The sequence below is a fragment of the Centruroides sculpturatus genome, unplaced genomic scaffold (assembly GCF_000671375.1).
Source record: "Centruroides sculpturatus isolate CEXI.00-Female unplaced genomic scaffold, Cexi_2.0 scaffold160, whole genome shotgun sequence".
NCBI classification, from domain to species: domain Eukaryota; kingdom Metazoa; phylum Arthropoda; class Arachnida; order Scorpiones; family Buthidae; genus Centruroides; species Centruroides sculpturatus.
The window spans coordinates 940,036-958,361 of NW_019384435.1; the positions used below are offsets into that span (position 1 = coordinate 940,036).

Below are 18,326 nucleotides of genomic sequence, written 5' to 3' on the forward strand. Positions count from 1 at the left end.
TAACTAAACTAGAATGAACATTTGAATAATGGCATTTGCTAAAGAAAAACAAGGGGCGACAATCTGTAACATAGCAAACAAATGAGGCCAAATTTATTAATAAACTAGATGAACTTTTTGACATTTCTCATCTTAGAGGAGTTGAAATGATAAAAATTCCAGAGGATCATGATTTCTTGTTAGCTGAGTGTGGAAAAGGACGTAAAGGGTCAATTGTAGGTGTGGATGCAAAATTAGCTGCGAAGGAGAAACAATCAGCACAAAGACAGGAACAGATGCTTAACAGAAAACGTAGAATGGAAAACTTGAACAGAAGTTGTGAAGAAATAGCAGAACTAATATCCTCAGCAGCAGCACAGATACTGAAGAAGAAGGTGCAAGCTGTAAAGGAGACAGAGTAACTAGTGAGGGAGCAGTTGGAGACAAATTATCCAAATAGCAAGAAAGAGACACTGTCTGTCTCTACCAAAATAAACTGATAAAGTTACATTGAACATAGTACTGAAAATTTCAAATTTTGTAAATTGTGATGTTTAAAAATATTTTCATTGCATTTTGGTTTGTAATCCATCAAGTTTTTGAATATTGAATTCTACATGACTATTTAATTTGTCTGTAATTGTCCAAAAAGTGAAACAAGTCTTGTTTACCAAAACAGGTCTTGTATGTTTTCATTTGTCATAAATCACTCTTTTTATAAACTTTGTGGTCATTGAGCTACCTCTAAATATTAATATATTGAGTTCAAATTTCTTCTGTAGTAATTTGAGACCAGTTGGATAGTTCTGGAGGGTAGGACCACAAAAAAGTAAAAGATTTATTTTTTCCCTATTTTAAGCACCATCCTAATATAAACATTAAACATTTAGTAGTTATATGTCATATGAGAGTTCTCATGTGATTGTTTAATCTACTTATCACTAAATTGGCCACTGATTATATCTATATATAATATTAAAAACTTTGTGATTATTTAATATTAACTTCATTAAATATTTCCATTTGAATACTTGAATACTGGAATTTGATACTGTATTCTACATATTAAAAGCTTCAATTTTTTTTATTTGCACATTTTGATATTGCAATGTTAATCTTTAATGCTTAATATTTGCTTGAACTGTAGTTTTTAGATTGATTCATTTTTGAATGCATTTAGTTGAAATGAATCTAGATCATGCAATGGAATATTTTTTCAATATATCAAAGCATATGAGATAATTCAGGAAGTTAAAAATAAATTTTAGCTACAGTCTGTCCATAAGTTTACAAACTTTTAAATTTTAAGCTGATAACAATCAAATTATGATTAAAAATGATACTTAAAAACAACTCTTTTTGACTTCCTGAATTAAGTTGTATATTCTTTTATATATTTATTCTAGTTTCAAATCATTTGATTTTCTTAACTTTTAATATGAATATATAAAATTATTCTTATTTTTACACATAATTTAACTCTTAAATTATTATCAGGTAGATTGTTGGAGTATGGGAGTAATACTCTATACCTTAGTATATGGTGCCATGCCTTTTGATGGAAGCAACTTTAAGAGACTTGTAAAACAAATTTCAGAAGGAGATTATTATGAACCCACAACAAAGGCTGGTTAGTTATATAACATTTTTAAAGTATAATATTATTAAGAAAGTATAATCCAAAAATATAAATTATAAAGCTATTTTATTACTTATTAAAAATATATTAAAATCTATTAACACACTGTTTCTATTTGTTTAATTTACAGAGGCATCTAATTTAATTCATCGTCTTCTAAATGTAAATCCAAGTAAAAGAGCAACTATTATTGATATCTGTTCAGATAGCTGGGTTAATGAAGGTTATGAACATTCATTACTTCAAGTTTCAGAAGATCTAGCTAACTTGACTCCAGTTCGAATTGATTTGTTACTAGCCTTAGCACCTGCTTCACCAGAAGAAGGTAATACGCAGAATCCTTTGGCAGCTGCAGATGGTAAATCAAAGTTACCCAATGATGATGATGCTGACACAATTACAGATAGTTTTACTTTTACTGATGGAAAAGCTGACAACGAGCATAATGCTAGTATCCCTAATTTACCAAACTTAGAAGAAGATGAAGAGTTTTTGCCAGCAAATGTAGCAGCAGAATTAGATGAACAATGTGCTAAAAGGCAAGCTGAAAGATCTTTTGATGGAAGCTTAATGAAAATATCAAGTATAGCACATAAAAATAAAAAACCAAAAAAATCAACATCAGTAAATTTAGATCAACCAAAAGAAACTGAACTTTCTAATCAGCAATCAAAACAAGTTTCACAAGAAGTTGGTAAAGATCAAAATAATAATGATAATATAAGTGAAACAAGTAATGAACCTTCTGCAGTAAGTGAGAAAGTAACAGAAAATGAAAATAAAACAGTAAAACCTGACAATGAAGAAAAAAACAAAGCTAAATCTGTGAAAACCAATAAAACCAAGGAGATTACTTCTGAGAACAAAAATGAAACCAGCAAGAAACCTATTTCAGGAAAAAATGAAAAAAATGAACCATCAAAAAGAAAACAAAGCATTGAGTTAAATAAGACTGATGAAGAAAAGGTTGCAACACATGATGGACGTAAACCTGGAAAAGTAACTATTCCTAAATTTTTAGAATCAGCTGAAACATCACCTACAAAAATTGAAAGAAGAACCTCTTTAAATGAAACACAATTAGAACAGAAAGCAAAGAAAGAAAAAGTAAAAGAATCTGAAAAAGAAACAAAAAAGGTTGAAACACCAGACAATAGTGAATTGCATCAAGAAAATCAAAGTTCAGAGAATGCAAATTCGGCTGAAAAAACTTCTGAAAATGAAGATAATTCTAATAAATCTGAAGCCAAAAAAGTTGCTGCTAAAGGAATATTAAAAAAAAATATTGCTAAGGCACGCTTATTAGAAAAAAGATTATCACAACAAAGCTCTGTAGAGTCTAATGATCCATCTTCTCCACCTGTGGATCAATCAAACATATCACCACCACTAAATGTAGAAAGTCCAGATGTAACTAAAGGACCATCTTTTTTCAAAGTTCCACAGCCATACTCAAAAACTACAAAAGAAAAACCAATACAAAGTAAAGCAGAAATAGTATTCAGTAATCAGGAAAATTCATCTAAAGAAAAAAATTCTTCTCAAGCTGAGAAATCATTAGTTCATTTTTCACAAAATCGTGAAGAAACTGAATCCATTTGGGGAACGCCACTTTCACCACCTATTAAAAATGAAAAAAATAATCAGGCACTTATTAAACATTCTGAATGGAATAATATTTCATCAGACATATGTGAAGATAACTGGAAACAAGTTGATGATGATAATTTTGCTTGTGTTAAGCAAGGTCCTACACCAATAACTCGTAGCTACAAAAAATTTACCTTTACCAAAGAAGGTACATGTATAACAGAAACAGGAAAAATTTATACGAAACCAGGAGCTGATGGATCATGGACAAAAGTTGAGAAAAAAACAAAAATTACTACTTTACCAGGAACTGATGAATTTCAAAAATTTGAACATGTTCAAGTCCGTGATGAATCTTTATCCAGATCAGATAGTCAAAGTTCTTCTGAATCTAATGATATTTTTGATGATATCTTTGATAGTTGGACTGGTGATTCAATGATGTGCAACTTTATGAAAATTAAAGATAATATGAGAAAATTTTCAAAAAGACCACTTTTTTGGAGAGAAAGACATCATGATCCTTTTCGACAATTTAAAACAGAGAGACAGCAATCAAAAGAATGGAGCAGGCAGAATGATAAAAGATATGTTCAATCCTCTGAAAGAGAATCATCAGATAATGAAGATGAATTTGATATTCACTTTGATGATATGCATCCTGTTGTTTATGGTTCACAAGGGCTTTGGCAATTAATGATGTCAGTTAATAAAGATCTACCTCATCATTTAAGAAGTTTCAGGGACCCACCACAAATGCCTTGTTTTACAAGATCTGTCAGTCGAAACAGAGGAGCAGCATTGCTGCAAAAGCAGAATCAATATGGCTCTAGAGGAAGTACAGGATACAGCACAAGATCATTAAGTAGAGAAAGATCTCAATCCCCGAGAGAGACTGTTTTAAGATTTGTTCTTGAGTCTCCACAAAGGCAACAGTCTGTAAATGTAAGTGAACCAGATTCACCACAAAAACAAGAGGCTTGGAATTGTAAAGATTATGCTACAAATGCACAGGAAAGACGAAGTCGTAAAGACAGTGGTGTTGAAAGTTGTACTAGTACAGATTCAGATGGTATAAGACGGCTATATTCTAGAGATGAAACAAGATACCCATCATTCGATGATGGTTTTGGTCCTAAAACATTTCATCAATATGTTAAATCAAAAAATTCAGCAGAGAGACATGGTTCATTTGAAGAAGAGTATCCCCAAAGTCCTTTTGATAATTTAGCTGACAGCAGACGACATAGAGTGGAACAATGGTTACATATGACTGACGTACCTGGTTTTGATAGCCCTTTTGAAGAATTTGTTAGATTACATGATTTATCTGCGCATAATGAAAATCCCACATCATCCATATATGGAACAATGAGACCGAGGGATTATATGAGATACAACCGATCTATGAGTGATAAATTAACAGATATAGATGCTCCTTTTAATGATCAATTACAGGAACCTCAGCATTCACAATCAAACCAAAGCTTGGAGAAACAGAGTAATAAGTCATATCGAAGTGAAATTTCTGTTGACAGTACAGGAAAAGTTCAAAGTTCAACAGTTAAAACTGTTACAGAAACAAATTATCCAGAAAGGATGCCTATACATTCAAACAGTGGAAATTCATTTAATGTAAAATATGATTCAGATGGAAACAATGGAAGACCACAAGTTACATCTAATCCACAGAATTATACCAAATATACACGTTCTTACAGTGGGAATTTGCAGTTTGCTGGACCTCAAGAAGGAGTTACTTCAAGAGGAACAAATCGTCCTATTCTTTCAATGACAGTTTCATTCAATAGAGGTAATCCAGATGGATCTGTCATTGTTCAATCAAATACAAGAACACCAGGTAGTACAGGTGGTGTTTGGCAACAACAAGAATTTACTACGGCGCCAGGAAGAGTAACAATAAGACGTGAATTCAGTGATCCAACAAGTGAAACACCAAATGTCACTACTATTCCAGTACAAAGGTTTTATAGTACACAAGAATCTAATAGATCCAATGTAGAAAATCTTGGACAACCTAGAGGTAAGTATTTCAATTCAGAACTTTTGAATCCTGCATGCTCTGGATGGCGCATGGCAAGTACTAACAATTCCACAAAGCAATTTTCCTATCTAGCAAAAAACATTACTAATGATTATGTTGCATGTTTAAAAGAAAATTCTGCTTCTGAATTAAAAGAGGAGAATACATTAGACATCAGATCAGATGGAACTCTTACACCTGACAGTTTAGAAACATCATCTGTCAAAGATGAAAATGAACCGCAGGTTTCAATCACTGCACCAGAATCTGTTGGACTTTGGAAATTTGTTAATAATAATTCTTTAAATAAAGAAAAAATGATAGAAACTGAATATAAACAGCATTTATTAATATCAGAAAAAAATGAAGTTAGTGTTAAATCTGAAAATGCAGTTTTACAAACAAGAGTTAGTGCATATGAGTCGTCATTAACATCTGTACATGATAAGGATTCTAGTCAGTCCTTTCCTATTGAAAAAACAGCTAAAATATGTGATATCAATTTAGAAGGTTGTGTTAAAGAAGAAGTAAATTCACTTATCTGGGACAATAAAACTTCCTTAGAATCTTGTACATATAAAGTCGATCAAGAAATGGAATCATCTCAACATGCCAAATGTTTTCAACAGTTTTCTAAAACTGATTCCATTGGCGTATCAGTTTTAGAACCAAAAAAATGGGCTACTTTTGATCAAAATATGTTAATGATTACAAGTAAATTAAAACATTCTTAAAAGTTTTAGAGTATATTTAGTTTATAACTATCCTATTATATTAAAATAAGGGTTTAACTATTTACCAAGAAATTTATATTTTTATTTTCTATTAATCAAGTAAACTTTTTATTTTTACTTGATTAGTTTTATAGAAAATTTTGAAATTTGTTGATGAAAATACTTTTGAAAAGAAACAACTGTACTTCAAATTAGTATAAAAATCATTTTTTTAATTACTATCTTAGTCATATTTTATGCTCTTACTGTGATATTATAACTATTTTAAATTTTATGTGAAATTTGTGCTCTTAATGGTGTGAAGTCCTATTGTTTGTTATCTAATTTGTTTTACTAATATTTTATCATGACATTAAATCATGTTTACAGGATTAGTAATAACATGACTGTAATAAAAATGAATATTTTTATACAAAAATGTAACATACATATAATTTTATAAATTTTGGCAAATGTACTTTTTATATTAATTAGAAATGTTGTTCATTATGGATATTTAAGAAATATATAAGTTTTTTTTAAATTTAAAACATATAATATTATATCTTTACATTCCTAATATTCTGTTCAACATACAAAATCATTTAATACTCATTATCTTGATTTAATCTGTAATTTGAACTTAAAAAATTTAATAACAAAACAATTAAAAAGCCAAAATATCTTTCATCATCCAACTTGCATCAATTATATATTAATATACTAAAAAAGCATCCTGAAAAAAATTAAAAAATATAATTTTATCACCTTCACATACAAGAAAATATTCTGAAATGATTAAGTTTTGGAAGAGATTAAATCTTCTCATGCTCTTCTAACTTTGTAACTTCTATAATTTCACCAAAAATGTCTCTTTAGAGTTTTTAAATTAGTGAAATTTTGATGACAATTTTATAAATTTAAAAATTACTGAAATTTGCATTATTGAAATATCCTTGATAGATAAGTTATATTTAAAATTAATTCTTACATATGTTTAACATATGTAAGACTTGAATATAAATTTTTATCAGTAATCAACGTTTTTTTATTTAAATAATAATCTTGTTTCAAAAATCAGTTTAAAATAGCCATCATTGGAATTAAAATAAAAAATCTACACTTATTATTATAATAATTTGAATTAAAATTATTATTTAAATGATTACGTAAGTTGGAAGATTGAAATTTTTTGTTTTTTTTTTCAAATTCTAAAGGATTCAGAAATAGAAAAAAATGTTTAATTTATTTTTATTCATCCTTTAATATGTTAAATATTGTTTATCAGAAATATAATGAATATTTAATTAAACAAAATTTATTTAGATCTGTTGAAAGTCTTTAAAATTTCTATTGTGCCAAAAATAAAAATGATGATGATAATTTGGATTTAAAATTAAATGTTTAAAGTATAAAAATATATTGAGATTTATTTAATATTGAATTTTAATTAATTGTTATAAACAATTTCAGAATCATTTATATTAATTATAATTATAGAAAAAATTATTTAGATTTATTGAAGTTCTTATTATTATATAAAATATAAAATTTATAAAGTGCCTAAATAAGATACATATGAAAAAAAAAAATTATATAAATAAATTTTGAAAATTTCAATTTTTAACTTGTTTTTTTTTTTTATTTTTTAATTATTCGAAGAGTTCTGTATATTAATTCACTAATTTCTTTTATAAAAAAAAATTATTAGAGTGTCTTTCCATAATGGATATTGGTATTTCTACAACTACATCTAAATATAGAACGTCACTGTAAATAGACTAGAGCATTACACCAGTCTTACTCAACATCTGAGGGTGATATTGTAGGAATGTGATGTCATAATTATATTTTTCCTCTTTATTCCCATTCTAAATTTAGATTTTGTGTTTAATTTATTATTATCATTTTATACTGACTGCTAATTTATTGCATGATGTAACAGTACTTTTACTGAAATGCTATGATGTTCAATGACTGCTGACAATAAAAGTGAAATGTTTTTTATGTATTTTATTTGTACATAAAAATATTTGTCATTAAATTTATTTTCAATTTAATTAATTGTTGATGTAGTTAATTTATTTGACTAATTGTTATGAATTTGAATTTTATGATCTGTAAGCAATTAACTTGTTTGATTTGATTGCTGTTAAAGAATATGAATGATCAATTAATATATTTATTAATGAAAGAACTAGAGTGAAAAATATTAACAAATCTTAGGTAAGTTACTATTTATTTATATAAAATTTTACATGCCTATACTAACTTTTAAATAACTGCCATAATAATTTAATATTTGATAATAAATGAAGCTTTAAAAAACAATTAAAATTCCTAAATTCACTTTTAATTACCATTAAACTTAAATTTTCTACATTTAATTGTCTGTATATTTAAGTGTATTAAATATTTTTGTTCATTTATCAACACTGAAAATTTGACTTAATAAAATAAACAAATTATCAAAAATTTATTTTAATATATTAGTCTATATGCATTTTATAAAATTAAATACAAGATGTATGAATGAACAAAAGCCAAATGTTTTATATATATTTGTTCCTACTCAAACACTGAAATTGAATGATAAATGTGTAAAATTCAGGGCTGTGGAGTTGCGTAAAAATCTACCGACTCCGGCTAAAACACCAAAACTCCATGACTCCGACTCCACAGCCTTGGTAAAATTAAATAATCCCTATTAAAATTAAATAGATATCTTGAAGCATTGTGTGTCTACAGACAAAATAACTTTGTCAGACTCACTAAAATTATTATTATAATAATACACTGGAAAATAATATAATATTGGATTTTCAACAATTTATAAAATTTATATAAATTCATGGTTCATTATAATTGATTTCTGGAAAATATATATTTTAATGAAAACTTAACTATTTAACATACTTTTATTTTTACTGATGATTCTAAATTTTCTGATTTAATTGTTATAGTTAATTCAGATTGCAATTCTGAACAATATTTCTCCATTTAAATAATTTAACTAACAATTAAATTGATAGATTGCCTTTAAATAATAATTAAAAATTTATGTTACTATAAATCTAATATTAATTTTGAATTTTTTGATGTAACTTATAAAGTTCAATTAATTTCTTGATAAAATATTAAAAAGTATTCTTAATTTAAATAAAAGTTTATTATAATTAGTTACTTTATTAACATAATTAAGATATATTATTTAAAATCTTATAATAATTTTCTTTTATAATTATAAAATTCAAATTTTCCTTTCAATATAAAGTTTATCAAAAAGTATAAATATGTAAAGTAAAAGATTTTAAATTACAGGTCACCCTTGTATAATGTGGTAATTAGGATCCACATTATAAAAATCATTTTATACAAGACACGTTACATAGTGAAAGTAGGTTTACATTCCAAAATCATTTTTTAAATGTAAATTTCATCTATCTAATGGCTGGATGTTTTCATCTGTTGAAATCTTTTGGACATTGCTATAACTTTCAACTTTTTCAGATTTGTTTGCTGGTTTACTTTCCATTAAGTCAATTGTGAGAGTTTAAGTACTGTACCTTATTGCAATTGTTTTCAAAGTTCATTGTATGGTGTTAAACAAATTTCCAATTATCTTTGAAATTTGCTGGAGCACTCAATGGAGAGATCGTTATCTGCAAAAAAAAAATTTTCCTAACTTTCTGCCAAGTCTATATTCTCTCTTAATTTTTTTTAAAGTGAATTCGTTAACAGATTCCTAGAATCTTCAGCTGAACTATTTCCATTGGTATTCTCTATATATTTTGGGTCATTGTCATCTACTACTTGTACCAATTTTTCCCCTTTCAAATCTTTCATTTCATTAATTCACGAATATCATTTTCAACCATATCAAAAAAGCTCTCTCCACCAAAATTATAAGCTATTATATCAAAATTGCATTCTGTAAGTACTGTACTGCAATATACAAGGGTGAATAAAGGATAAACATTGAATTAATCTATTAAAATATAGAAAATAAAATTACTAAATATAATGATAATTCTTTTGCAGCTGATGGTTCAGTTCCCATCCGGGTTTGGACAACCAAAACAACTCGAATGAACTGATGAAAGGGGACACAATTTCAAATCTAGTTTTAAGTGCCTTATAGCTTTATAATAATCTGTGTGAAAATATCTTACTGAGAACTTACTAATGTTTTAACTAGAAAATAAATAATACAGTAAAGTAAAATCATAATGTTTATATTTGAATTCAAGACTTTGTTGAAAAATAATAATAAACATGTAAATATTGAATTGGTTGGATTGTAAAAATAAATCAAAAGAAATTTATAGATTGGATGCTAAATTGATCATAGTTGCTTATAAATCAAATCAAAAATATTTATTGTTCTTACAAATTTTTCTAGTAATTTCATAATTATAATTTCTATTATCATTGCATTTCTTATTTTTTTTTACTATTTGAAAAATCATTTAATAAATTCTATTGCTCCAACCAATTATTAGTCATGTTTTGTATGCATAAAATTGTTAGGTATATTAGCGTTAGCTAGTAAGAAAAGAAAATAAAATGTGTACTTATTGACTATTTTAGCTTTATAATGTCTTAGACTATATACAATTTGAAGCCTTAAAATCTTGATTATAAAAGGCTTTTGATATTTCAAAATAAATTGTGTACAGTCAATATAAAGTTAAAGTTTAAAGTTCTCAATAATTTGTTTGAATTTAAACTTATAGTAGAACTTTATTTCTACAATGTGATTTATTCCAAGTCAGTTTCTAAATACAATCAAAAATATCTTTCATCTACAAACTGTATTCGAAGTACCGATAATAAATGTTGGCTTTGCATTTACAGAATATCTGGAATGCAGAAAATTCTGCTTTTATAAACTAAGTAAATTCATAAATTATGTAAATTCTGTGATAATAAAATTTATGCATAAACCCTTTTGTAATTTTATTATTTTTTTAATTTTCATATATATAATAATTTTTAATGTATTAAATCACTTTGTATGTATAACAAGGAATCCATTTTTTTCAATGAAAATGTTAAAAATTTTAAATACAGCATAAACATTCTTATACAATAATAATATAAAAAGATGAATTTTCTGAAAGGATAAAATATAATTTAGTTTTATGCGAAATACATACTCAGAAAATATTATACTTTGTCATCAGTGATGCACCTAGAAAGGGGCCAAGAAGCCCTGGCATCCTCCAAAGGAAAAGAAAAAGAATACTAGAATATTTTTCAAAATATTTTTTTTAATTAAAATTAATTTTTTTATTCATATTTTGTTATCTTCTATTTCTATACTATTAATGAATTAGAAGTCACATAAGATGGGAATTTTATTGAATTCCATATGAAAAATGTTTTTATTCATTCAACTTTGTTCCCCTCGATTAAATCCTGAGTGCACCACTGTTCGTCATCACTTAGAAAGCCTATTAAGATTCAATGTGTGATATTTATCATATCAAATAATAGAAAATCAGAAGAAAAAGTTTGAATGGGATGGTAATCCAAACTCGTATTTTCAGAGACAGCAAAGAAAAAAACATAAACTTCAAATTATTGCCCCTCTTTTCTCAATTTAACTTATTTTATAGATTTGTTAATGTAAACATTATCACAGCTTTGAAATTAAAGTAATGCTAAGTGAAATAATATGCTTTTATAAAATATTACATTTCAATGCTAATAAAATTGTGTTGTGTAATAATTCAAATTTTGCACCATTTCATAGACATGATGATTGCAATTTCATTGAGGTTTCTCCTTCACTCATGGAAATTCTGGCAAATGACTATCTTCCAACACCAAGACCTAATTTTCAAATTGTAAATATCTGCAAAAATATCTAATTTTTATTGTCATTCAACAACTCTGTCATTTAATATACATGAACACAGAAAATCCATTTAAATTTTTATATTCAATGGAATTGCTAGGTACTTGAATTCCTATTACTTTTGAGATTATGAAAAAGACATGTTTAACATCTTTATTTTTCTATTTTGAATGATTTTATTTTATTTCATGTATACAAGCAATAAGAATTTAAAAACTGTGATATTATATGACAAGGTCTTCTTTCATTAGAAGTATTTTAATAATAAATTTTTAAATTACTTACAAAATATAATTTTTATTTTATAAATTTATATGTAGATTTAAGAAGCAATTATTTATTATAACGTCTGTATATTTAAGTGTATTAAATATTTTTGTTCATTTATCAACACTGAAAATTTGACTTAATAAAATAAACAAATTATCAAAAATTTATTTTAATATATTAGTCTATATGCATTTTATAAAATTAAATACAAGATGTATGAATGAACAAAAGCCAAATGTTTTATATATATTTGTTCCTACTCAAACACTGAAATTGAATGATAAATGTGTAAAATTCAGGGCTGTGGAGTTGCGTAAAAATCTACCGACTCCGGCTAAAACACCAAAACTCCATGACTCCGACTCCACAGCCTTGGTAAAATTAAATAATCCCTATTAAAATTAAATAGATATCTTGAAGCATTGTGTGTCTACAGACAAAATAACTTTGTCAGACTCACTAAAATTATTATTATAATAATACACTGGAAAATAATATAATATTGGATTTTCAACAATTTATAAAATTTATATAAATTCNTTAATATATATAGCATAAAGTAGCAAAGAGTTTAACAAGATACATTCAGATTTGTACCAACCACATATAGCAATCCAGACGGCTTGAAGCCTTAAACTGAGACTCACAAATCGGCAACCTGCCAGCCTGATACAACCAGTTACGGCTTTGTATCCGGCCTGCGGCCTGGATTATTTCTTTTCTAAAACTAACTGTTTCTAACATCTTGTGGGGATTAACACTTCTAACTGTTTACACGAATCGTACAGGCCCGGCAACGAAAGTTTTTTTTTTTTTTTGGTTTACGAAATAATATGGCCCGTGTCCGATATACGTCTATTTGACCGGCCTTTTGCAGCATTTGAATTCGAGATTTCCAATTCTTAATTCATTGTTTTAAAAACTTTTAATAACTAAAATGTCTTAGGATTTTTAGGCTCTATCAGAGGTATTAATTTACATCTGATATGGAGAGTGCCAATGGTTCAATGGCATGAAGGTTGAGAAAAGCGAAATCCCACTCGGGTGTAATATACAACCGCATATCTAGCACCAATCTGCATTATTTCTTTAGCTTCTGTTGTCCTATCCTAAAACCCTACAGTTATAGAGAAAAACAGAATGGTTTCAGGCTAAAACATTTTCCTGCGAAACTTGTGGCGCGATGAGTAATAGCATCAGAACACAGAGTGGTTTTACCCTACATTTTCTAGGGTAACTCTAGAAAGAATTTTATTCAAAATGTTGCCCAGAATTACAAAAGCTTAAATTTATGCGAATTAAAACTCTTTTTTATAACGATTTTTCTGAACGGTGTATCGAAAGCGTTTGATTGGAAGCGGTACCCAGAAGATTTTTACCTGTAGGCCTATATACTTTACATTTCTCCTTTAAGCGCCACGTTTATCTTTACCAAGGAAAAGCTCCTAAGAAAAACTTTGACCCCGTGGTCTAAATTGTCATAAGTTTTTACTTGGCGTAATTGTTTTACATCTCAGATATTTTTATTTGAATTATATTATTATCATAAAGGCTCTCGTATGCATCTTGATCTGGCCAACAAGTAGAAAACATTTTACATCTAATTTTATGACTTATTGTTAAATAAATGGATAAAATTATGCAAGGATATTGCATCTGCGTGGCTACATAAGTTTCTCATTTAATAACGTTATAAACACGAGCAATTATTTATTGTGACATGGTCACAATGTCAGGCTGCAATTTTTCGTCACACTGCTTTCAGTTTTAGTAGTGTGTTGTCTCCGTACATCATACTTTTCCTGTTAACAATGGAGTCACGCCGGTCATCTATCTGACTCCACTCAAGAGAATATTTATGAATTAAAATAACGTGACTTCCGGTTTGTACCGGAAAGTTCAGTTATTATTATAACTGAAGTTTCCTAATTTGTTACGACAGCCCTGTATTAATTTATACTCCTTTCTGTGTTGATAACAGATAGGCATTATAACTGAACAGAAAAAAAACTTAAATTAGGCACCGTGCTAACAAAAAATTTACGAAATTTTTTCCGTTGAAAGTGTCGAAACTATTGCAAGTGACGTATCGATGATTTAAATTGATATAATATTGACAGAATATGATACCGTCTACCCGCTTGAAGGGTTTGATTTATGACGATTGTTTGGGCTTCTAGGATGTGTACTATTTTCTGTTGGTTTTTCGGATAAACTGTTTATCTGACTGTTCATTGCTTCGACCTCTTCTGATTTGTTCAGAAGAGAAATATTAAAATTTTACCTCTGAAGTCCTCGTTTCGTGGTTAATCTAACCTTTAATTCATTCGCGTAATTTCCACTTTTATCATATCGGAGTCTATTGGTTTCAATAAGGAATATTAAAGAAAGCCGGAGTTGTGACTCAAAGGATTATAGACCCAAATTCGAGGAAAAGAGAAAAACCAAAAGATAAAAAGAAGTGAGAAAGGTTGAATAGACCTTCTGTTATGCAAATACTGTATTGATCCTTAATTTTCCAACCTTTCTTACTATTTTTTATCTTTTGGCCTTTCTCTCCTTTCCTGGAATTTGGATCTATAATCCTTTGAGTCACAACTCCAGCTTTCTTTAGTATTCCTTCCTCATTCACACATTTCCAAGTATTTGAAAATATTTCCTTTCCTCTCAAAAATAAAATATGTAGGCCTATAGAGATTTACGGCTTTCTGAAACTTCTTTTTTGAGTTTATGCCGTTGAAATAAATAAGTAAATAATAAATAAATAAATTTGTCGGTTTTGTTTATTTAGCATTTCTTCCAGTGTTACAAGATTTGGCTACTTTGCGCCAAATTTGGCTNAAGGATTATAGACCCAAATTCGAGGAAAAGAGAAAAACCAAAAGATAAAAAGAAGTGAGAAAGGTTGAATAGACCTTCTGTTATGCAAATACTGTATTGACCCTTAATCTTCCAACCTTTCTTACTACTTTTTATCTTTTGGCCTTTGTATCCTTTCCTGGAATTTGGATCTATAATCCTTTGAGTCACAACTCCAGTATTCCTTCCTCATTCACACATTTCCAAGTATTTGAAAATATTTCCTTTCCTCTCAAAAATAAAATATGTAGGCGTATAGAGATTTACGGCTTTCTGAAACTTCTTTTTTGAGTTTATGCCGTTGAAATAAATAAGTAAATAATAAATAAATAAATTTGTCGGTTTTGTTTATTTAGCATTTCTTCCAGTGTTACAAGATTTGGCTACTTTGGGCCAAATTTGGTTACTTTTTTTAGTTGGACTTAAAAAATATCATTTGGAGCATTGACTACTTTTTGGGCTATATATTATTGATAAATATATTAGTCGAATAAAAACGGATCGAAAAAGCCTCAAGAATTTTTCAGGTGGTGGTCAGTCCCGATATGTCAGGACCCGTGCTTCTCATTCTAACGCCCCATTGTGGTCCTGCCCGAATCCATAATGGGCTCACTAAAACATGCCCTGCCCAATAGTGGCCAAGCGGTATCGTTCCCCGAATACTAGGAGTTCGGTCGTGGGTTTGCGCCTGGCTAGGACGGGACGGCCACGTGGAGTTTTCCGGGTTTTCTCCACGTCTGTAACGCCAAAATAGGAGCCAGTAACCCTTAAAACACCTCCCGGAAGGCATTTCCCCCTAAGCAGATCGCCCAAATGTTGCGTTACCGTAATTTAACAAACAACAACAATAAAACTAGTATCCAAGGGCGGGGAGTTTTAAAAAACTCCACACAACAAGTAACTTTTAATAGATTTAAATTTCAAATTAACTTTTTCCATTCAAACCCGTGAATATCGCAGGTTGTCCGCCACTTTGGCTTTATTACAAAAATCGGATCGTATTGAAGAGATGAATTACGTGATATGAAACATAACGTCATTGCTGTACCACCTGACGGCTTCAAACTCCATTATATATGCACCCCAGATGCAAATTTTTAACATTAAATCGAGTCACTATGCAACAATAAAATGCTCTCGTTGTTGAGAGAGAATCTATTGTTGACTCGTGCGATTGTTTAATGCGAGTGCTTTTTCAAGTTTTGCTTCGTTTGCAGAGATTGTTTAAAGTGATGTAAGTTTACACTATGATCTTTGTAGATTTAAATACTCTTTAACTTTGATCAGCAAAATATCACAGTTGGCGGCGATGGGTTTCGATTAGAATTGATCGATTTCCTTCGGATGATTCGCATCTTTCCATTGTTAATTTTCCAATGGCAAAATAAAAATTAATAAATAGCCTATTTTAAAATCTGTTATTCCCCGCTATAGTTTATAAATTACATACGTATATATATTAATATCCCATATGAATCTCGTCTGAATCTTAATTAATTAAAATAATTCGAGTTCATTCCTCTATTTTCGCAGTTGTTTTGTGTTACCGCAGTCAACAGAATAGTACAGTTTTTATAAACTAATTCCTCTATCGAACATTAAAAATCGTCGAAAAAACTAAAATTATTATATATATAATATTATTCTTTTCTAACAGGAATTATTCATTTTTACATTAGAAATTTACAATTCAGATTAGAATAGGAATATTTCTCAATTAATTCTCTCATTTTCCTTTGCAGAATGGAGAATTTCAGAGAGTTGAAGTTGCGCATCTCGGACAATGCAGAGTCCGAGGATGACGCCTGGTCTTGGCCAGGTGTCATAAGGGTGCTTCCGAAGGATGCGGAGGAGAAGTGTCATAAACCGGACGTCAAACGGGTGGTGGTCGTAACTCCGGACGACACCGCCTCGTCTCTCGTCCAATATCTAGAGGGGCGATATCCGGAGGTTCCGGAATGGACGGTGGAGACATCGTCGGGTGAGACCGGAGTGGACAGAAAGGAGTCCGAAGAGTCCGTCGAGCGCAAAAGGCCTTGGTGGAAAAGGTTGTTTTGCTGCTGGAAGACATAAACCTCTTCTCTAGCCAGGCCTTCTTGCGCAGATTTCGACTTTTCATCGAATGTAACATCGCCATTTGGAAGTGACCTTTCACCTGAATATGACACTTACCAGGAATTGACCTTTCACCCGGCTACGACTTAATCGACTGGACTTGACTTTCCATCCCAATTTACAGACAGATACTTCGACACCATTGGAGATTCGGTTAAACAGCATAGAACAACGACAGTGACATCAAGCAGTGTTCTCGTGTTTAACTAAAGACTGTTTAAAAGACTATAACAGGCCAAAACGACTTATATTCTACAGACATTTACATTGTATTTCATCCGCGAAATAACGAATATTCGGCACTAAAAGGCATACCAGACGAAGACCATTTCAACATTGAATTTAAATAAAGCAAAAAATACACGTACTCGGTTTGTGTACTCCACAATCATAATTACTTCAACAATTAAATTTGTATATAAATTTTTATATTTAATAAAACTAATTAAATTTTATATTAAATGTTTACAGATTCGATATTTATTAAAGTCACGCATTTTTTGATGAATTTATAATTAACAATAATGTTTATAACAGTTATGACGGAAAAAATGTGTCCGATTCATAACGAAACAAAAATATTTAAATTTAATGAGCCAAATATAATTTGAAACAGTTGGAAGTTTGTAGTAAAACAATGGCACGAAAGATGAAATCACATTATATTTTATTTCATAAAAATAAAAGACAAGTTTTACAAGTTTAACGAAATATTCAGTCCCAAGGACCCTTATATATTTTAATACCTTTCCAAGTGGGACTATAGCACATTAATTTCGAATCTGAAGGAGAAGATGCGGTTGGAAATATCGGTGGAGGAAAAACCGACGTCACTAACCGATCGTAAAGTTCCGGTTTGATCAAGCAATATAAAACCAATCTTACAAAAACCATTACGAAACCTACAGTAAGGAAGACGATGGATACAACCACGTGCATTTCTAATGCCATGTTGATCTTCCCGGAAATAAATAAATAAATAACCTGAATATACTACATTTAAAAGAGAAAAATTAAAATGTTTTTCTATACGCAATAGTTGGATAAGGCAATATAATACATGAGTGATCTACCAATGGGTATTGCGTGCTAGGACTTTCTATAGGAAACTAGCCTCTATTTTGGTATTAGACAAGTGAAGAATATTCGGAAAACTCCACGCGGTGAGGTGCAGAGCCGCGACCGCAAACTGAATCAAAAAGTTCGAGGAGGAATTTTTAACGTTTCTTACACGGTGCCATCCGCCTCCACATG

General features: G+C 29.3%; 1 protein-coding gene across 2 annotated transcripts in view; it reads left to right on the forward strand.

The window, feature by feature from the left end:
* Positions 1-10,911, forward strand: part of LOC111619903 (serine/threonine-protein kinase AKL1-like) — a 42,905-nt gene extending 31,994 nt beyond the window's left edge. Inside the window, exons 6-8 of one of the 2 annotated variants that reach the window (XM_023361730.1) lie at positions 1,477-1,609; positions 1,749-5,252; positions 10,007-10,911. In XM_023361730.1, coding sequence (XP_023217498.1) covers positions 1,477-1,609; positions 1,749-5,252; positions 10,007-10,062 — 3,693 coding nt within the window. In that variant the 3' untranslated portion in view covers positions 10,063-10,911. Of the gene's footprint in view, positions 1-1,476; positions 1,610-1,748; positions 6,056-10,006 lie in introns of those variants that run through there. The other variant, XM_023361729.1, reaches the window with a different exon arrangement.
* The last annotated feature ends 7,415 nt before the right edge of the window (positions 10,912-18,326 follow it).